Source organism: Microtus pennsylvanicus, chromosome 10 (assembly GCF_037038515.1).
Source record: "Microtus pennsylvanicus isolate mMicPen1 chromosome 10, mMicPen1.hap1, whole genome shotgun sequence".
In the NCBI taxonomy this organism is placed as follows: Eukaryota; Metazoa; Chordata; class Mammalia; order Rodentia; family Cricetidae; genus Microtus; species Microtus pennsylvanicus.
In genome coordinates, this window is record NC_134588.1 from 23,454,320 (window position 1) to 23,476,819 (window position 22,500).

The 22,500-nt window shown below is 46.6% G+C and overlaps 1 protein-coding gene across 1 annotated transcript in view; it reads right to left on the minus strand.

Annotated features, from left to right (window-relative positions):
- Positions 1 to 22,500, minus strand: part of LOC142859212 (lactase/phlorizin hydrolase-like) — a 50,387-nt gene extending 27,887 nt beyond the window's left edge. The window contains exons 1-7 of the mRNA XM_075989556.1: positions 21,852 to 22,500; positions 18,355 to 18,434; positions 7,275 to 7,358; positions 6,743 to 6,845; positions 5,529 to 5,607; positions 2,621 to 3,341; positions 641 to 1,286 (exon numbers count right to left, since the gene is read on the minus strand). Coding sequence (XP_075845671.1) covers positions 641 to 1,286; positions 2,621 to 3,341; positions 5,529 to 5,607; positions 6,743 to 6,845; positions 7,275 to 7,358; positions 18,355 to 18,434; positions 21,852 to 22,500 — 2,362 coding nt within the window. The remainder of the gene's footprint in view (positions 1 to 640; positions 1,287 to 2,620; positions 3,342 to 5,528; positions 5,608 to 6,742; positions 6,846 to 7,274; positions 7,359 to 18,354; positions 18,435 to 21,851) is intronic.

Consider the following 22,500-nt stretch of genomic DNA (forward strand, 5'->3'; position numbering starts at 1 on the left):
GTGAAGCCGACCTCCCCACTCCATACATAGACTGTGGCTGGAGAAGATAAGGAAGACTGGGCTAGGCTATTAACCCCATCTCCTCTGATGGCCGAGTCTCTGCAGAGAGCATCCCTGTCCGTGCTCACTGGCTTCTGTGAGTGACAGCCATCATGAACTGATCTAGGTTAGTGACTGATGTGCGGAATGCCACGAGCCATCCTTTCCCACTTAGATAAGAAGATGCATTGGGTCAGACTGAGCATGTATGCATGGCTCTCCTGCAGAACAGGGAGGTGCAATGCAGACTGGATAGCAGCTGAGGGAGATGGGGCTCAAAGGGGTTGGTGCCCTAAGGGCAGTCAGTGGACTGGGGTCCTGTCCTAAGTGTCAGTCCATGCTGTATCCCACTGTGGACTGAGTCTCCTCAGAAAAGATGACGTTGCTCAACTCCACCTTTACTGTCGTACACAGTTCCAGGCTCCTCGTGCTCTCAATTAACACTGATTACTAAGAGAGTGAGAACACCGGACTGGAGAGGCTGAAATGGCTTAGGAAATAAAGGCTCTTGTTGAACAAGCCTGAAGGCCTGAGTTCAATCTCTGGTCTGTCCCATTACACAACTGTGAAGACTTGGGGATCAGCAGGTTAACCTTCTTACCCTTGAGCACCTCGTTGATGTACAGGTTGAAGTAGTTCACTCTCACCGAGTCGTCAAGGAGATCCTCTCCTTCCCCGACCGGCATGCCATTCCCAGCCAAGAAGATTGGAACTCTTCCTTTCGTGTATTCCATGGAAGCAAACCGAAGCAGCCTCCTTATGCCCCAGGGCACCACACGAATCCAGGGAGATGCAGTCTGGGGCCATGTGGGGTCTATGTGCTGGGAGAAGCCTCCGATGTTATCATAGGTGGGGACGCAGGTCAGCTGCGCAGCGGTGCTGACCAGCCGGGATGTGTAGTGAGACAGACCAAGGAAGTCCGCAGTGCCCTTCAGGAGCTGCTGCTCCACTGTAGTGAACTCTGGGAGTTGGGCCAGAGGACCCCCACACTGCTGGTTTACCTGCTGGATCTGGGCCCGGAGGGTGGTGGGGTAGTTCCCATCCACAAAGATGGGGTGAGCAAACCAGCCCAGCATGAAGTGCAGGAAGCGCTCAGCAGCAGCAAGGTCCTGGGGACTCTCCCCATCCAGGGGCTCTGCCCAGTCGGAATTGAGCACGATGCCCACGCGTCCCTGCTGCTCTTGGCGATGGTGAAGGTCATAGTGGTGCCAAGTTCTGGCGTGTGCCTTGAGGATCAAGTGGGCCACCTCGGGAGGAAAGAAGGAGGAAAATGATGTCAACAGTGGCACCAGCAAGTGAGAAGTGTCAACAAGTTCCTGCTGAAGTCAGCAGAACCAGCAATGGGTCTGAGACGTGGCAGGATTGGTAGACAGCCTCATATTCACAAAACCCGGGTCTCCATATCCTGCACTAATGAACCTGGCATGGTGGTGCAAGTCTGCACTGACAGAGCTAGGGACGTGGAGCAGGAGGATTGATCGTTCATCCTTGCCTGCATAGCAAGTTCAAGGCCACGTATTTTCTGCTATGGAGGACTGCAGCTTAGAACTGTGAGGCAAAGGTACCCTTCTTTCCCAAGTGATTTTATGGTGGTGTTCTTTGTTTGTATTTCAAGACTGGGTTTCTCTGTGTAGCTTTGGCTGTCCTATAAACCATGGTGGCCTTGAACTCAGATCTGCCTGCCTCTGCCTCCTGATTACTGGGATAAAGTTGTCTGCCACCACCACCCAGTCTGTAAGTGCTTTTGACAGGTGTACTGTCCTAGAGGTGAGAAAAGGAACTGCTACAGATGTGAGGAGAAACGAAGACGTTCTCAGCCTGTATACAATATATATAAAATATCACAGGAGACACTATAAACACTCAGGAACTTCTCAACAATAACAAAAGCTTACCAAAGCCAGCTGTGATGGCTCAGTGTGTACTTTAGAGGCTGAGGCAGGAGGATTTCTGTGTGCTGAAGACTGAAAACTGTGTGTTTCACGTTAGCTTGAGCTACAAACTGAGACCCATCTCAATAAACCAATGGAAATAAATAAACAAGATCGTAAGGGCTCTGACTAAGGCTGAGTAATATGTACACAAGTACGTTCCTGAAATACAGAGCCCTGGGTCTACCCCATGAAACTGGGCATGGGCGGCACATGTCTGTCATCGCAGCACCAAGGAGGTGGGGACCAAACCCAGGCCACGTGTGTGCTAGGAAAGAGCTCTACAGCTGAGGACAATCCTCCCAGCCCGGAACTTGTCTTTGGAGTCCAGGAGAATTGACCAGGCCTGAGGGTGTGGCTCAGTTGGCTGACTGCTCGCCTATTATAGAAGAGGCCCTAGTTCTAATTCTCATCCCTGTTTAAAACTCAGGCATGGTGGGAGATGCCTGTGATCCCAGCTCTTAGGAAAACAAGCAAGAGGTCAGGAGTTCAAGGTCATCATCAGTTATATAAGGAGTTCAGTAGCAGCCTGGGTGTAGGAGACAACATCACCTGCTTAACCTTCTCTCTCTGTTTTTCTCTCCAGGGCTGAGAGACCACAGCCTGCTGTGTCTTCTAATTGACAGGAGTTGAGGGATGGGAGGAAGTACCTTAAAAGAAGCCACTCCTGGGTCAGAGATGCCTGGTGGGTGCTGCCCAGTGCCATAGCCTGCATAGCTTATCACCCATGGCTCGTGGAAGGTCACCCACAGCTTCACACGGTCCCCAAAAGTGGAGAAGCAGAAGGCTGCATAGTCCAGGAAGTCATCCACCACACTCTCGTTCTGCCACCCGCCTTGATCCTGCAGGGCCTGGGGCAGGTCCCAGTGGAACAGCGTAGCCATGGGCTCGATATGGGAGTCCAGCAGGCTGTCTATCAGTCTGTTGTAGTAGGCGACACCTTGCAGGTTGGGGCTGCTCTTCTGCCCAGTAGGGAACAGCCGGGACCAGGAGATGGAGAATTTGTACACCCCAGCCCTGAGGCCTCGGAGCAGGGCCACATCGGAGGCTGGTTTGTGGTAACTGTCACTGGCCACCTTTGCTGTCGCTTGGCCCTTGGCAGCGTTCAGGTCACTGTAGCGGTCCCAGATGCTCGGCCCTCTGCTGCCTTCTGCCCAGGCTCCTTCCACACTAAAGGCTCCTGTAGACACGCCCCAGAGGAATCCTTCTGGGAACACATCTTGCAGAAAGGCATCCCTTTCTGCCCTAGACTGGTTAGCAAAGGCTGCCCAGACTCTCTGGTAGGCTGAGACGGGGAAAGAGGGCACAGCTGCTGTCTCCTGCTGCTGCTCAGTCTGAAAGGCCAGGCTGTCGGTTAGAGAACAAGATGGGCTGTGGGGTAGAGCGACATCAAGGGACACAATTAATGATTGAGTTACAAACGCCCCACAGGGTGAGGCATGGAGGCTCATGCCCTTATCTCAGCACTCAGGAGGCAGATGCGGACATATGTGAGGCCAGCCTAGTGTACAGAGTGAGTTCCAGGCCAGTCAGGGCTACATAGTGAAACCTTATGGAGAAGATTAGAGAATGACAAAGAGGAGAAAGAGAAGTAGTAGAGAAAGGAAGGATGGACAAAAGAAGCAAGGAAGGAAAGAAGGAAGAAAGAAAGGATGGAAAAGAAAGAAAGTAAAGGAGGAGCAGAATGAGGAGAAGGGTCAGGAAGAGGAGGGCTAGAAAGATGAGGGCCATGAACAGGAGGGTCACGAAGAGGAGGGTCAGGAAGAGGAAGGTCAGGGGGACAAGGTTCAGAAGGAGGAGGGTCAGGAGGAACAGAGCCAAGAGGGGACCATCTCTGTCTCAGTGCTGGGGTGTTAATGCATTCATTCATCACCATTCTTGGCTCTTTTTGCTTGTTCTCTGCTCAGGCCCCCTTTCTTACAGAGAAAGCACTTGACAGACTGAATCACTTCTCCAGCCCAATTTGATCTCAGAACTTCTTAAAATAAGGATCCCTTAGAGCAGGCTCTGCTTCCTGTTGGTGCTGTGCTTCAGAGAAGGTGTTCACATCTACACTGAAGAACTGGGCTCAGGAACTTCATGAAGCTTTAGTGGGCTGCTCAAATCTGCACCTACTCTCTCTTTTTTCTTCGCTTCAATAAAATTACTATATTTATTTACATTTTAACTATCATTATTTATTGCTGTGGTTTTTATATATGGAGGACTTCATGGGGTCTGTTCTCTTCCTCTGCACTTACATGGGACCTGGGGATCAAACTCAGGTCACCTGGCTTGCTGGTGAGCTGCTCAGTTTTTGTCAACCTGACACCAAGCCGGGGTCATCTGAGAAGAGGAAACCTTGACTGAGAAAATGTTTATGTCTGACTGGAATGTACACAGGTCTGTGGGCATCTTCCTGATGTAATGTTGGGTGTGAGAGGGCCAAGCCAACCGTAGGTAGAACAACTCCTGGGTAGATGGTCCCGAGTTGTACAGGAAAGCAGACTGGGAGCTGGAGAGATAAGACAGCTCAGAGGTTGAGAGCACTGGTTGTGTTCTCAGAGGTTGTGAGTTCAAATCCTAGCATCCACGTGTTGACTCAACAATGTCTATAACTGTAGTTCCAACAATGCAGTGCCTCCTCTGATGTGCATACATGCAGACAAAACACACAAATTCATAAATTAAGGAATCTTGAAAAATAGAAAGAGGGCTAAGCAAGCCATGGAAAGCCAACAAGCAAGCAGCATTCATTCCCCCATAGCCTCAGCTTCAACTCTGCCTAGAGTTCCTGTACTGATGCCCATCTCGGAGGACTGTACGCTGTAAGAAGAAATGAGCTCTTCCCTCTCCAGTTTGCTTAGATCACTGTTTTATCAGAGCAACAGAAAGTCAACTAGGACACAGGCAAGGGCCTTTCCCCTCTGAGGCACCAGAATCATTCATTCATTCATTCATTCATTCATTCATTCATTCAGAGACTCTGTGTGTGGGGTGTGCACACGGCATGTGCGGAGACTTGGGCACAGGTGCCTTTACCCATGAACCATGGAGCTGGCCCCATAACCTGCTTTCTCTGCCACATATGTGCACACTTCCCCAGTATCCTCACCTCAGCTCTGCTAAATATTCAGACCTAGGAGAAAATGACAGTGAGGACGCCGGACTGTGTGGGCCCAGGCACATCTCCACGAGCTACTGCTTCTCCAGCCTCCCTGTGAGCCTCCACCTCTCATCTCCTAAATGACTGTGACCTGTTTGATGTCCCAGGAGCAAAGTCAGGACTGGTGAGAATGCTCAGCAGTTAAGACCAATCACTGCTGTTGCAGAAGGCCTGGGTTTAGCTCCCAGCATTCACATGGGAATTCTAGTTCCAAGGGATCTGTCCTTCTGGCGTTCTGACCTCTGTGGGCTCACTCAGGCAGGTGGTGCACTACATACTCAGGATCCTGCATGCGTGCACACACACATCAAACAAAACCAAACACAAGGACAATGGTCTTCAGTGATTGCCCATGTACACAATATAACCCAGAGTAACCATTCCTTCTTGTTAACGGCACAAGCCAGCATTACCTCTCCTCAGAACTGGATGAACAGCTCAGGAATGCACTGATGTCGAACCCAACAGTCTGTACTTGGTCTTTGTTTATGGCTGTAAAAGAAGCAGTTTGTTAACTGTGTGTGGAGCTGGAGCAGAAACATGCAATCTGTAGTTTAACCTCATTTTAAGACCACTCTAACCCAAGGACGATGCTAAGACTTTCTGAAGATAACATAGCTGCATCTGGTCTGCTTAGAACTAGAATGTTGGTCCTCATATTTCAGGGTGAATATCAGTGACCCAAAAACTTCAGAAGATAGCTGGACCCACCCTTGAGTCTTGGTCCTAGGAACATGTTCATACCTCTTTCGGGCTTTTTATTTTATTTATGGATTTATTTTGAGATAGGATTTCACGATGTAGCTCTTAGAGCTGTATGGCTTTGAACTCAGAGCTTTGCCTACCTCTGCCTCCTGAGTACTAGGATTAAAAGTGTCTGCCACTGCCACCTTCTTGTGAAAGTTTTGAAAAAGAAGGGTAGGGAGTTAATAAGTAAGGTGCCTTCTGGGTAAACATGAGGAATTAGCTCAACCCCCAGAACCACACAAAAGCCTGGCATGGGATGAGAGAGATGACTCTGGATAAGGAGCAAACTGTTCTTCTAGAAGACCCGAGTTCAGATCCCAGCACCCAGTGTAGGCAGCTCACAATTACTTGTGAGTAACTCCATTTCCAAAGGATCCAACAGCCTCTTCTGTTCTCCTCATGAAACTGTATCAATATATACACACACTCATACAAACACACACACACACACACACATACACACAGACATGCACACATGCATGCACCAAATAGACTTCCCTTGAGTCCAAGGCCTGGCAGGACTACACAGTTGGCCTCTAGACCACAAGGTCCTACACCAGAGATTTTCAGCATCTTAGATGCCCCAGGAACTGCTCAGAACAGGGGAACACAAGGCTGTTTCCATGCTGACAGTTCACACCTGAGTCAGGAACATTTCATATTGGGCACCCTTGACATCTATACAGGACCACTCTGTGTACCCGGACAGGAGGAGCTCTCTGCTAGGGGAGTTATGGGACTTTAGCCTCACCTGGTAGGCTCTTAGTTCAGCCATTTACCTAGGCACCTCCCTCATGAGAACCCCCGATGTCAGTATTGCTCCCCAACATGCCAGTGTAACAAATGCCACTCGACACCTGCCACATGTCGGTCTACTCACCTTCAAGCAGGCTGAAGAGCAGTGAGGAGGGGCTCTTCCCTGTGGATGGGCAATCCTGAACTTTTAGGGTATAGATGAAAACCTTCATTTTGGGCTCAATGTTCTAGAAAAGATGAAGACCAACAAGTATGCCTTTAGTAATGGGAACAGGGGAGACGCTACATGCTCATCTTCTGGAAACAACCTCGAGTCACCCCACCTACTGAGGGCAGAGACATGGACTCTGGAGAGCGACAGTCAGTGACCATCGGCCACCAGCCCTTCCTAAATGAAGTGATAACCATAGCAGCTCATTTTACATGGAGTACTTCATAGGCCAGCAAGAAGATTAGGGTTGAGACCAAGGTTTCTGCTTGTATAGGAGCCTGCACTTCCCAAAATGTTTAACCAAGAGGCCGCATCACCATGATCATGAGTGTTCGTGATCATGTTATTGATTGCCTTATGTAAGGCTCAGTCCACGCCTTAGGCAAATGTCACATTTCTGATAAGCTGTCCACTCGCCATCACGAGGGAAAAGCCCTCACATTACCTGCAGGTCACTCAGCTTCTGTGGTAGAGTCGCCACACTTTGGCATGTGGAAGTCAAATCAAGAGAGAGGAAGTCAACCGAGTCCTAGAAACAGGGAGAAGAAGCATTAGAACATGGCCTCCTCAGAAGTGTGCTGGTTCTCCCCATGACTACCCCATCTTGGGATTCCCAGGAGAAAGCTGAGGATGAGTGTGCATGTGAGTACAGCAGGAGCGGGAGTGTGGTGAACTGGCAAGTGTGAAAATGTGTGTGCTGTGTGTGCAGTGCCAGCAAATGGAGGAGCACCAAGGGAGGGAATCAGTGTCTGGAGCTTCCCCCAGAGATCCCCCTCCCGTGACCTTTGTGATATCTGGGAACCCTCTTGGGGCTGGGGTTTGGTTTTAATTTCAGGCCACAGCTTGAAGCCCCCCCCCCCCCAGTCAAGCCTGGCTTGAGCAGTTCTACTAGCAGAAAAACAAGCTACACAGCCCTGATCACCAGCACTCTCTAACCCATAGTCTAGCTAGGGACTCCAGCTCACTGAGCCTGTAGCTCAGTAGGAAGAACGCTTGCTGAGCGCGTGCAAGGCCCTGTGTCTGTCACCAGCACCACATCAACAGGGCATGGTGGTGCCCGTCTCTACTCCAGTATACTCATCTTTGGCTACCTTGTGAGATCAAGGCCAGCTTGTGCAACATGAGATCTTGTATTGAAGAAGAGCAGGAGGAAGAGAACTGTGACAGGGCCTAGCAGCTATAGGTGTCTGCCCTCGACTCTGATGACCTGAGTTTACCCCATCACACATGAGGGTAGAACTGAGACTCCCCAAATTTCCCTCTGTCCTCCAAATAAGTGCCCTATGATGTGCACGCCTACATACAGACACACCACACACACACACACACACACACACACACACACACACACACACACACACAACAAATAGCACATGTACACCACATACACAACACACAAAATAAAAATGTAATCAATTTTTAAAAAATCAAGGACAGTCGTGGTGGCACACACTTTTAATGCCAGGTGGATCTATGAGTTTGATGGAGCCTGGTCTACAGAGTTCCAGAACGATCTCCAAGGCTGTACAAAGAGGCCCTGCCTCGAAAAAAAGAAGACAAATCAAAAATAAAAACAAAACAAAACAAAGCAGAAAGCAAAGAGAAGGGAAGGCCAGGCGGCTTAATCCCAGCTCTTAGGAGACAGAAGCAGGCAGATATGTGAGCTTGAGGGCACCTTGGTCTGCACGGCAAGTTTCTTATAACCAGGGCTACACAGAGAAACCCAGTCTTGGAAAAGAAAAAATGAAAGGAAGGAAGGGGCTGGAGAATGGACTCATTCTGTGACTTCTTCCCATGCTTTCTGACACCCAGTACCCCCGAGGATCCACGAGCACGTCTCATTGATTTTGTTGTTGGTGTTTTCTTAGCATCCTTTGGCTGACCTAGAATTAATTTGAGGACTAGGTTGGCCTTGAACTCCTACATCTGCCTGCATCTGCCTTCTAAGTAGTGAGACTAAACCATGTTCAGCCGAGAGTATGTCTTTAACCTGAATGCTGGGAGATGGAGACAGGTGTGTCCTGGGGTTCACTGACCGGTGAGTCCAGTCAAATCAGTGAGCTCCCATTTCAGAGAGACTGAGACCCTGTCTCCAAAAACGGGGAGGGGTAAAAAGTGACTGAAGAAGACACTCAATGTTGGCCTCACAGATGAGCAGGTCAGTGCACCTGCACACACATGTAATACATTAGTCAGTGCACACATGCACACAGAGGAAAACAATCATAACGGAAAAGACAAGATTCTATCTGGTCTGTGGTTTACATATGCTTGAAGAACTTTAAATCAGGATCAAGGCATAAGAATACAACAGTGTGGCTTGGGCACTGGGTCCTAACCCAAAGCGTAGGGCAAAGGGGAGCTCGGGGGCTTCTTTGTCCCCATAGCCCGCCTGCAGCAAGCAGGGTGGGCCCTTTGTCTGCGAGCGAACCAAGCAGCACGGAGTTGCGATCAGGGCACCTAGTGAGACATCATTGTGGTGAGTGAGTGCTGCGGCACCCGGGAACAGCCCGCCTACACTTCCTGATCAACCTACAGGGCTACACTGCCCGGTACCTCCTCTCTCTTCCTATCCCATCCAGCTTACATCTAGATCCCCCCACCCCCTGTTTCTCTACCCCCTCCCTTCCTTGGTGGCAGAGCGCCTCCCTGCTCTGCCTGCTTGGGCGCTGGGTCCTAACCCAAAGCGTAGGGTAAAGGGGAGCTCGGGGGCTTCTTTGTCCCCAGAGCCCGCCTGCAGCAAGCAGGGTGGGCCCTTTGTCTGCAAGCGAACCAAGCAGCAAGGAGTTTCGATCAGGACACCTAGTGAGACAGCATTGTGGTGAGTGAGTGCTGCGGCACCCGGGAACAGCCCGCCTACACTTCCTGATCAACCTACAGGGCTACACTGCCCGGTACCTCCTCTCTCTTCCTATCCCATCCAGCTTACATCCAGATCCCCCTACCCCCTGTCTCCCTCCATCCCTGCCTTCTTGGGACAGAGCGCCTCCCTGCTCAGCCTGCCTGGGCGCTGGGACTGAACCCGAAGGTGAGTGCAAAGGGGAAGGTGGTAGCTCCTTTGTCTCCATAACCCGCCTGCAGCAAGCAGGGTGGGCCCTTTGTTTGCGAGCTAACCAAGCAGCAAGGAGATCCGATCTGGACTCCAGGAGAAACATCACGGGGGAGTGACATCACTGGGAAGGTACATCAGTTGGCAAGAAGACCTGATCCTGTAAAAGAAGATCCATAGGAGAATATTGGGAGGAAGAGAAGGGGAGACGCCAATGCAAGAATTCACCCAACAATCTGAAAAACAACACGAAACCACCAGAAGCCAGCGACCTCACAACAGGAGGACATGAACACCTTAATCAAGAAGAAGGAGAAAAAACTGACTTCATGACAGGGATTGACACCCTTAAACAGCATATAAAAAACGCCCTTATAGAAATGGATGAGAAGTATAACAGAAAGTTCGAGGAATTGAGTAAATCAGTGAATGATACCCTAGGAAAGCAAGGAAAAACAATCAAGCAGATAATGGAAACAGTTCATGATTTGAAAAAATGAAATGGAGGCAAAGAAGAAAACACAAACAGAGGGCCGGCTGGACATGGAAAATCTAGGTAAACGAATAGAGACTACAGAAACAAGCATAACCAGCAGAATACAAGAGATAGAAGAAAGAATCTCAGAGTCTGAGGATAACATAGAGAAAATAAACGCACTGATCAAAGAAAACAGCAAGTCCAACAAACTCTCATCACAAAACATTCAGGAAATATGGGACACAATAAAAAGACCAAACCTAAGAATAATTGGAGTAGAAGAAGGAGAAGAAGTGCAGCTCAACGGTCCAGAAAATATACTTAACAAAATTATAGAAGAAAACTTTCCCAACCTGAAGAAGGATGTACCTATGAAGGTGCAAGAGGCATACAGAACCCCAAATAGGCTGGATCAAAAAAAAACATCCCCTCGCCATATAATAATCAAAACACAAAATATACAGAATAAAGAAAGAATATTAAGAGCCGCAAAGGAAAAAGGCCAACTTACTTATAAAGGTAAACCTATCAGACTTACACCTGACTTCTCTATGGAAACCATGAAAGCCAGAAGGTCCTGGATAGATGTACTGCAAAAACTAAGAGACCATGGATGCAAGCCCAGACTACTATATCCAGCCAAGCTTTCGTTCACCATAAATGGAGAAAACAAAATTTTCCAGGATAAAAACAAATTTAAGCAATACGTAGCCACAAATCCAGCCTTACAGAAAATAATAGAAGGAAAATCACTAACCAAGGAGTCCAACAAAGACCTCAATAACTCAGACATCTAGAGACCATTCACCAGCGCAACTCAAAGAAGGGAAACACACAAACCCTACTACTAAAAAAGTGACCGGAGTTAACAACCACTGGTCATTAATATCACTTAATGTCAATGGGCTCAACTCACCTATAAAAAGGCACAGGCTAAGAGACTGGATATGAAAACAGGATCCAACATTCTGCTGTCTACAAGAAACACACCTCAACCACAAAGACAGGCACCTACTCAGAGTAAAGGGCTGGGAAAAGGCTTATCAAGCAAATGGACCTAAGAAACAAGCAGGCGTGGCCATACTAATTTCTAACAAAGTTGACTTCAAACTTAAATCAATCAGAAGAGATGGAGAGGGACATTTTATACTCATAACAGGAAAAATTAATCAGGAAGAAGTCTCAATCCTGAATATCTATGCCCCTAATATAAAAGCACCCATGTATGTAAAAGAAACATTGCTAAAATTCAAGGCAGCCATCAAACCGCACACACTAATAGTAGGAGACTTCAACACTCCTCTCTCACCAATGGACAGGTCAATCAGACAGAAACCTAACAGAGAAATTAGAGAATTGATGGAGGTAATGAATCAAATGGACTTAACAGACATCTATAGAATATTCCACCCGAAGAGGAAAGAATATACCTTTTTCTCTGCAGCTCATGGAACCTTCTTGAAAATTGACCACATACTCGGTAACAAAGCTAACTTACACAGCTACAAAAAAATATTACTAACCACCTGTGTCTTATCAGACCACCATGGATTAAAGTTAGAATTCAACAACAATGCTACCCCCAGAAAGCCTACAAACTCATGGAAACCGAACAGTCAACTACTGAACCATACCTGGATTAAGGAAGAAATAAAGAAAGAAATTAAAGTCTTCCTTGAATTCAATGAAAATAAGGAAACAACATACTCGAACTTATGGGACACTATGAAAGCAGTCCTAAGAGGAAAGTTCATAGCACTAAGTGCCCACTTAAAGAAAACAGAGAAAGCACATATTAAAGACTTAACAGCCCACCTGAAAGCTCTAGAAAAAAAAGAAGCAGACTCACCTAGGAGGAGTAGAAGACTGGAAATAATCAAACTGAGGGCTGAAATCAACAAAATAGAAACACAGAAAACAATCCAAAGAATCAATGAATCAAGAAGCTGGTTCCTGGAGAAAATCAACAAGATTGACAAACCCCTATCCAAACTAGTCAAACGGCAGAGAGAAAATTTGCAAATTAATAAGATCAGAAATGAAAAGGGGGACATAACCACAAACACAGAGGAAATTCAGAGAGTCATTAGATCTTACTACAAAAGCTTGTATGCCACTAAACTGGAAAATGCAAAAGAAATGGACGCTTTTTTAGATAAATACGATTTACCAAAATTAAATCAGGACCAGGTGAACAATCTAAACAGACCTGTCAGTCGCGAAGAACTAGAAGCTGTTATCAAAAACCTCCCTACCAAAAAAAGCCCAGGGCCAGATGGTTTCAATGCGGAATTCTACCAGAACTTCCAAGAAGACCTAATACCTATACTCCTCAATGTATTCCACAATATAGAAACAGAAGGGTCATTACCAAATTCCTTTTATGAAGCTACAGTTACTCTGATACCAAAACCACACAAAGACTCAACCAGGAAAGAGAATTACAGGCCGATATCACTCATGAATATCGACGCAAAAATCCTCAACAAAATACTGGCAAACCGAATCCAAGAACACATTAGAAAAATTATCCATTATGATCAAGTAGGCTTCATTCCTGAGATGCAGGGCTGGTTCAACATACGAAGATCTATCAATGTAATCCACCATATAAATAAACTGAAAGAAAAAAACCATATGATCATTTCATTAGATGCTGAAAAAGCATTTGACAAAATTCAACATCCATTTATGTTAAAAGTCTTGGAGAGATTAGGGATACAAGGGTCATACCTAAATATAATAAAAGCTATATACAGCAAGCCGACAGCTAACATCAAATTAAACAGAGAGAAACTCAAAGCCATCCCACTTAACTCAGGAACACGACAAGGCTGCCCACTTTCGCCATACCTCTTCAATATAGTGCTGGAAGTTCTAGCAATAGCAATAAGACAGCATAATGGGATCAAGGGGATTCGAATTGGAAAGGAAGAAGTTAAACTTTCGTTATTCGCAGATGATATGATAGTGTACATAAGCGACCCCCAAAATTCCACCAAAGAACTTTTACAGCTGATAAACAGCTTTAGTAATGTGGCAGGATACAAGATCAACTCCAAAAAATCAGTCGCCCTCCTATACTCAAAGGATAGGGAAGCAGAGAGGGAAATCAGAGAAGCTTCTCCATTCACGATAGCCACAAACAGCATAAAATATCTTGGGGTAAATCTAACCAAGGAAGTGAAAGATCTATTTGACAAGAACTTTAAGGCATTGAAGAAAGAAATTGAAGAGGATACCAAAAATTGGATGGACATCCCTTGCTCTTGGATTGGGAGGATCAACATAGTAAAAATGGCAATTCTACCAAAGGCAATTTATAGATTCAATGCAATCCCCATCAAGATCCCATCAAAATTCTTCACAGATCTGGAGAGGACAATAATCAACTTTATATGGAAAAACAAAAAACCCAGGATAGCCAAAACAATCCTATACAATAAAGGATCTTCTGGAGGCATTACCATCCCTGACTTCAAACTCTATTACAGAGCTACAGTAATGAAAACAGGGTGGTACTGGCATAAAAACAGAGAAGTCAACCAATGGATTCGTATAGAAGACCCGGACTTTATCCCACAAACCTATGAACACCTCATTTTCGATAAAGGAGCTAAAAGTATACATTGGAAGAAAGAAAGCATCTTCAACAAATGGTGCTGGCACAACTGGATGTCAACCTGTAGAAGAATGAAAATAGACCCATATCTATCACCGTGCACAAAACTCAAGTCCAAATGGATTAAAGACCTCAATATCAGCCCAAAAACACTGAATCTGATAGAAGAGAAAGTGGGAAATACCCTACAATAGATGGGCACAGGTGATCGCTTCTTAGGTATAACCCCAGAAGCACAGAAATTAAGGGCAACATTGAATAAATGGGACCTACTAAAACTGAGAAGCTTCTGTAAAGCAAAGGACACTGTCACTAAGGCAACCTACTGACTGGGAGAAGATCTTCACCAACCCCGCAACAGACAAAGGTCTGATCTCCAAAATATATAGAGAACTCAAGAAACTAGACTTTAAAAGGCTAATTAACCCAATTAAAAAATGGGGCGCTGAACTGAACAGAGAATTCTCAACAGAAGTAGTTCAAATGGCCAAAAGACACTTAAGGTCATGCTCAACTTCCTTAGCGATCAGGGAAATGCAAATCAAAACAACTTTGAGATATCATCTTACACCTGTCAGAATGGCTAAAGTCAAAAACACCAAGGATAGCCTTTGCTGGAGAGGCTGTGGAGGAAGGGGTACCCTCATCCATTGCTGGTGGGAATGCAATCTTGTGCAACCACTGTGGAAGTCAGTGTTTCGGTTTCTCAGGAAATTCGGGATCAACCTACCCCTGGACCCAGCAATACCACTCTTGGGAATTTACCCAAGAGATGCTCTATCACATGTCAAAAGCATTTGTTCAACTATGTTCATAGCAGTATTATTTGTAATAGCCAGAACCTGGAAACAACCTAGATGCCCTTCAATGGAAGAAAGGATGAAGAAAGTATGGAATATATACACACTAGAGTACTACGCTGCGGTAAAAAACAATGACTTCTCGAATTTTGCATGCAAATGGATGGAAATAGAAAACACTATCCTGAGTGAGGTATCCCAGACCCAAAAAGATGAACATGGGATGTACTCACTCATAATTGGTTTCTAGCCATAAATAGGGCTCACGGAGTCTACAATAGGCGAATCTAAAGAAGCTAAGTAAGAAGGTGAACCCAAGGAAAAACATATAGTTATCCTCTTGAATAAGGGAAGTAGACAAAATTGCCGGGGAGAAAAGTGGGATCTTGGGGGTGGGGTGGGATGGGGGTTAGGGGAGATGGGGAGAGAAAAGGTAGAAGGGAAGGAGGGGGGACTTGGGGAAACAGGAGGATCGGGATAAAGGAAGGTTGGATAGGGGAGCACGGAACCACAATTCTTAGTTAAGGGACCCACTTTAGGGTGGGCAGGAGACTTGACCCTAGAGGGGCTCCCAGGTGCCCAAGCTGAGGTCCCCAGTTAGTTCCCTGGGCAGCTGAGGATAGGGAACCTGAAATGACCCTACCCTAGAGCAATACTGACGAATATATTGCATATCATCCTAGAACTTGCATCTGGCAATGGATGGAGATAGAGACAGAGACCCACACTGGAGCACTGGACTGAGCTCCCAAGGTCCCAATGAGGAGCAGAAGGAGTGAGAACATGAGCAAAGATGTCGGGACCACGAGGAGTGCACCCACCCACTGAGACAGTGGAGATGATCTACTGGGAGCTCACCAAGGCCAGCTGGACTGCTACCAAAAAAAGCATGGGATAAAACTGGACTCTCGGAACATGGCGAACAATGAGGGCTGATGAGACGCCAAGGACAATGGCACGCGGTTTTGATCCTACGCAATGTGCTGGCTTGGTGGGAGCCTAGCCAGTCTGGATGTTCACCTTCCTAGATATGGACGGAGGGGGGAGGACCTAGGACTTACCACAGGACAGGGAACCCTGACTGCTCTTTGGACTGGAAAGGGAGGGGGAGAGGAGTGGGGGGAAGGGGAGAGGGGTGGGAGGAGGGGGAGAAGAGTGGGAGGAGGGGGAGGGAAATGGGAGGCTGGTGGGAGGAGGTGGAAATTTGTTTTTTTTTCTTTTCTTTATTCTCCTTTTATCAATAAAAAATTTAAAAAAAAATAAAATTTTCTATGAATCAAGAAAAAAAAAGAATACAACAGTGTAATTCACATACACTTGCACAGGCACACACACAATCACACACACACACGCACACACCTGCCTCCACAATCCTGACTGGCCACTCTATTTTTCTCTTGACCAGAATCTCACAAGCTGATAACTGCCCTTCCCTCCCACAGCTCAGCTGTTTCACAGGTCAGGCACCAACTGGGAGCCACGTATCCCGGTCCAGTGCCCTAGCGCCCAACCCTCGCTGGCTCCCCAGTGCCTTCCTATCAAGTGATCCCCAGTGTCTACCAGATTCCACATATGCCAGCTCAGGAAATTGAAAACCATATACAATAAGGTTCTAGATAAACAAATCTCTTGCTGACTGGATGCCATCTAAATTAATTTACTGTGTAATAATTGCTATCAAGAGACCAAAGGGCTGATCATAAAAATCTTTGTCCACCAACAGCCTTTGAGCTGGTATCTCGCCCCCTGCATGAAGCACACAGATCAGGGGTAAACCCAGGACAGTGTCTGGATTCTTTCTGAGAAGTGCAAACCCTGGGGCCTTCAATGGGCCTGAGCAGTGTGTGCCTCTCTCTGGCTCTGGACTCCTGCTTTGCCCGGTGTCTATCTAATGCTGGTGCTGGCTTCCTATCCTTACATCATCCCTGCCTTCCCTGTTTCCCTCCTGTCCTGTCTCTCGATATTTCTAGCAAATGTCTCCCTACGGTTAACACCCACACAAATGTGTCCTCCAAGGCCAGGGTGATGGGACATACCTTTAATCCCAGCACTCAGGAGGCAGAGGAAGGTTGATCTGAGTTCTGAGTCGGGGTGACCTGGACTACAGACAGAAGGTACACAGAGAAACCTGTCTCAAAAAAAAGAGTGTCCCCCAATAGGAGGCCCTTATCTGGGCTCCCCTCTCTCCTGAGGCTCTCTTTCCCCACTGGCAACTATTAGCTTAGACCAGCAGAGACCCTAGGCTGGGGATGTGGTCCAGGAGGGATGTTTGCCTAGCATGCACAGAGGCCTGGGTTCCACCTTAGCGCGATGGAAACCAGGCATGGTGGTTCATGCCTATAACCCAGAACTTGGGGATAGAGGCAGGAAGATCAGGAGTTCAAGGTCATCCTCAGCTATACAGTGACTTAGGCTAGCGAGAGATACATGTGGCCCTTTCTCAAAAACAAAATGAATAAGCAAGTAAATAATGAATATATACCAGTTACTAGAGGAAATGTGGAGACACCTGAGTCTTTAGCAGCTGGAGGCTGAGACAAGAGGATTGACCAAATTTGAGGCCAGCTTGGGCTACTTAGTGAGAACATTTCACAACAAAATATGGTAGCTTTGCACACGGTGCTGCATGCCTGTGCCCAGACCTCAGAACCGGTAGACAGAGACCAAGAGTTCAAGGTCAGCCTGGGTTACAGAGAGAAGCCCTGCTCAAAAACAAACAAAACAAAACAAAAAAAATAAGTTATAATTTTAAAAATAACAGAGGATATAAATCAGGGTGGTACTCTAAGAAGTATATTTTGTTTCTAACCTTATTTATTTTCCTTTCTATATAATATGTGCAAGGGCCCAAGGGGGCCAGAAAAGGGCGTTGGTTCCCTAGAACTGGAGGTTACAAAAGGTTGTGAGCCATCAAGTGGGTGCTGGGAACTGAACCTGGATCCTCTGGAAAAGAGCAGCCAGTGCTTTTAACCACTGAGCCATCTCTTCAGCTCCCAGAAGTATATAAATATATCTTTTAATAAATTACTATCTCTTAATTTTTTTTTCTCTGTGGGTATGTGTAGACCAATTGGGTCCCAGAAGTATATTTGTTTTGTTTTAGTTGACACAGAGTCTCAGTATGTATCTCTCCTAGGCCTGCAACTCACTAGTAGCCCAAGCTGGCCTCAGACTCACAGAGATCCCCCTGCTTCTGCCATCCTCTGTGATTAATCATAGCCTATGGACCAACCCCATCCCTGCCTCACTCAAGAGACTAACAGTTCCAATTTCCCTAAGTCAATGTCATGAAGTCAGCACAAGTAGCATTCCTGTACATCCTAGATGAACAACAACCCTGGCCAAACCCACCCTCTGCCCTTTGTCCAACCCTCCTCCCCATCCCTGATAAAAAGCCTAGCCTATGGGGTAGTTCAGTCTGGTCTTCTTTGATGGCGCCCTTCTCAGGTTGACTCAAATACACCTGCGCCACTGCCACTGAGCAGCCTCGCACTCTTTTCCTCTTACACAGGTCTCATCTCAGAATAAATAATTACAATCACATTTCACTCTAGGCATTACAGAAGCAGCATCTACCTTGGTGAGTGCAGCCGAGGATGGGGAGAGCAGGAGCTCGGGAATATCTTCAGCCTTCAGGACCACAGAGAGCCTCCCTCCTGGAAAAGAAAAGACCAGTAGTTGAGGGAGGGTTGGGGCTTCTGAAGAGATTGATCAAGACCATGACTTCTCTTTAGCAACTGACAGACTCTAGAAAACAAAGTGGCTAAAAATACAATATCTCACTAAGAGATTAGGTTGGTTTTTATTTGGATTTTTTAGACCATGTTTCACTGAGTGATCCTGGATGTCCTGGAAGTCAGCTGGCCTTGAATTCACAGAGGTCTGCCTGCCTCTGCCTCCCAAGTGCTTGGATAAACCTGTGTGGCACCATGCCTGGCTAAGAGACTGTTGTGTATAAATCAAGACCCACATAGAGAGCACTTGGAAAAGTCAGCATAAAAGGAATTATCCTAAGGTGACAAGAGAACGCTTTTCCAAACTCTATTTAAAGACAAGGTGTTCCAGGCTGAGGACAGAGTTCAGTTGGCAGAAAACGTGGACCAAGCCCAAGGATTGATTGATTGACAAGCCCAGGGACTGATATAACATAACCACAGCATAACCACGCATGGTGGCCCATGCCTGTGATCCCAGCACTTGAGAAGGAGAAGAAAGCAGGATCAGAAGCCTGAGGTCATCTTGGCTATAACCCCAGCTATATCTCTGGACAATCAGGATGAGAGCTGCCACCTAACACAAACAAAACCCAAAGTCAGGGTGCTCTCTGGAACCCGCTGTGTCTTTGTCCTCATTGCAGCTACTGTGCCTTGCTGGGGAAACACAGAAAATACTGATGTGTGCACTCATTTTGTTTAGCTCTCCCGCAGCATGGTGATGGCTCCCAAGCTTGTGTGCACCACAACTGTCTGGAGAACAGGGTTAGAAATACAGAGCTGATGGGTGGGGGTGGTGCACGCCCTTAACCGCAGCACTTGCAAGGCAGAGACAGGGGGATCTCTGAGTTTGAGGTCAGCACAGTCTTCAGGGTGAGTTTACAGGCCAGTCAGGGCTACAGAGAGAAGCCCTATCTAAAAAACTAAACCAAACCAAACAAAAAAAATCAAAAACAAACTAACAAAAATAGGACATTAAATTTATTTAATAAGTACATACAAACACTCAGATGAAAAAACCTGATTCACATATACAACAAATACATGAAATTTAGGACAAAGTAAAAAGAAGAAGAAAGCTAATGTCAGGACCCACCTTCAGATTTAGAGTCAAGGGTAAAGATACAGATGTGCCCAGGAATATAACAACCCTTTTAAAAATACACAGTTATTTTATTTATGTGAATATTTCTGTCTATGTGAGCATATGAAATGCATATATAGATGTCAACAGAGGCCAGAAGAAAGTGTGGGATCCCTGGAGCTGGAATTACAGGTGGTTGTGAGCCATTTGATGTGGGTGCTGAGAACTAATCTCTGGTCCTCTGGAAGACAGCAATAACTCTTAGCCAATCAGGAGCCATCTCTCCACCACCTTGACTCCCAATGACTTTTTGGAGACGGTCTCAAAACATGTCAGTGCTTGGCTTACAGACGTGTGTCACTATGCCCAGTTCATGCAATGCAGGAATTGGAACCCATGGCTTCCTGCACGCATGGCAAGCACTCTGCTATGCAAGCGCTCAACCTTAGTGCTCATTAAGTTTGGCTTTTTTGTATGATCGTTTTTGAGATGGGTTTCTCTGTGCAGCCCTAGCTGTCCTGGAACTGCTTCTATAGACCCTTGAATTCAGATATCCACCTGCCTCTGCTTCCTAAGTACTAGGATTTAAGGTTACATCACCATAACCTGATGTGGTATTGCCCTCTGTATGCTGTGAATACCAATGGCTAATAAAGAAACTGCCTTAGGCCTGTGATAGGGTAGAGTAGAGCTAGGCAGGGAAAACAAAACTGAATGTTAGAAGAAAGGAGGCAGAGTCAGGAGAAGCCATGTCCCCGCTGGAGACAGATGCTGGAACTTTACCCAGTAAGCCACTGCCATGTGGCAATACACATATTAATGGAGATGAGCTAAATTTATATGTAAGAGTTAGCCAATAAGAAGCTAGAGCTACTGGGCCAAGCAGTGATATAATATCTGTGTGGTTATTTTGGGGCTGAGCAGCTGGGAACTAACTAGTGTCCTCTTACTACAATAACCCACCTAGGCTTTAAATATTTAACAGAAAAAGTAAGCTTCTTTTTAGTTTTTGTTGGTTAATTTTTGGGTTTGGTTTTGTTTTTTCCCCCAGGACAGACACCCAGAATGTGACCAGATTGGCCTTGAACTCTCAGAGGTACACCTGCCTCTGCCTCCAAGTACTTGAATTAAAGGCTTAGGCACTATGACTAGCTAAGAGTTTATTTCTTATATTCACACCATGTATAACAAAAATTACCTCATTTAAAATTGTCAGAATAGGATAGAACATCAACATTGTAGCAATGGTGTAAACAGACTTATGCTTTGAGGTCTTAAAGAATGTCACTATTTTAAAACACTGGCTTCACTGTTATCTCTTTTCTTCTACTCCATTCCTAGGGTCTAGATGGTCTTGAACTCATAGAGATCTGCACACCAGGTTGACTCTGAACTTACAATCCTCACACTCAGTCTTTCAAGTGCTAGATTTAGTGACATGCACCACCACACCTGGCTAATTTCAATTTGAAGGCGGTATCAGAAGGAATGATCAGAAGGTGGCAAGAATTTACACACAGCACTAGTCGCTGCGATGTACTCTGTTCCTAGTAAAAATAAGTCAGTACAGTTGTAGATCTAGCACTTGCCTCTCGTGGGCAAGGTTTTAGCTTCAGTCTCCATCGTACATTTACAAATCACAGTCTTCTCATTACGCATCGGTGTGTTATTTATCTTTGCCTCGCTTGATGCACTGTAAGCTCCAACTAAAAGGTACACTCTTGTTTTCGTAAGAGAAGGGGAATCACAGTCGGGTCTCCTTGTAGAGACTCAGGACAGCACTGTCTCTCCAAGGCAGCTCCAGGTTCAAGGAGCTGTCAGAAGAAAGTGGGAGGAATCCTGACGTTATAAATGTCCCTTCAAGGAAGGGCAGAGAAAGACAGTTGCTCATACTTGACCCTGAGGAAGGGTCTAGAAGATAGTTTTCAAGGGCTGGAGAGATGGCTCAGCATTAAGAGCACAGGCTGCTCTTCCAGAGGTCCCTGGTTTGATTCCTGGCACCCACATGGCAACTCAAAACCGTCCGTAACTCCAGTTCCAGGGCATCTGAGGGCACAGGCATGCACATGATGCTCAGACAAACATGTGGATAAAACACCCACATATCTAAAATAAAAATAAAATCACACGTACACACACACACACACACACGCACAGACAGACACACAGAACTCCTAGATGCGTACAGGCGGGGGCCTCATCAGTTCCTGCCTAAGAAGCAAACAGAGGAGGGTGGTGAAGGCTGCTGCAGGGCCACCATGTCCGTGTGTACTCACCCTGAGAAGAGAACTCTCTATGGTAAACTTCAAAGGCTTTCCTGTGGGCATTGCTGAGGGTTTGCAGAGCAGAAGCTTTTGAACCCTGGGGGGCAAGATCCATGATCACTTTCTCCAAGTCGCTGAAGGTGAACCAGATCTCAACAAGGTCCCCAAAGGACTGGAAGGCGAATGTGGCATAGTCGGCAAAGAGGTCAGCAAAGTCCCTGTCTCTCTGGATGGTGCCGTGGGTGGGTGGCGTCTGGTGGCACAGGACCACCATGGGCTGAAGCTGGGCAGCCTTCAGGGACTGCAGGAGTTGTCGGTAGCACTGCACTGCTTCCTGGTCTGGATTCTTGGGGCTTCCCGTTGGGAGAAGCTGTGCCCATGATAGAAGTACTTTGTAATGGGTTACCTGACTGGCACGAAGGCTGCTCAGGTACTGTGGCAAGAAAGAGGGCAATGGCTGCTGGCAGACGTAGAAGTCCTTGCTACCAGGTCCAAAACCAGAGCCCTGGGTTCCCAGTGGATGGCTCAGGTTAATCACTAAGTCATTTGTAAGAGGACCAGCGGCTGAAATAAAATTTCTGTCGCGTTCCAGGTCAATCCCCTGGCATGAAAGACTCAGGAGGACAGAGCTCAGGAAAAGTGCTGTCCAGGGCAGATCCAT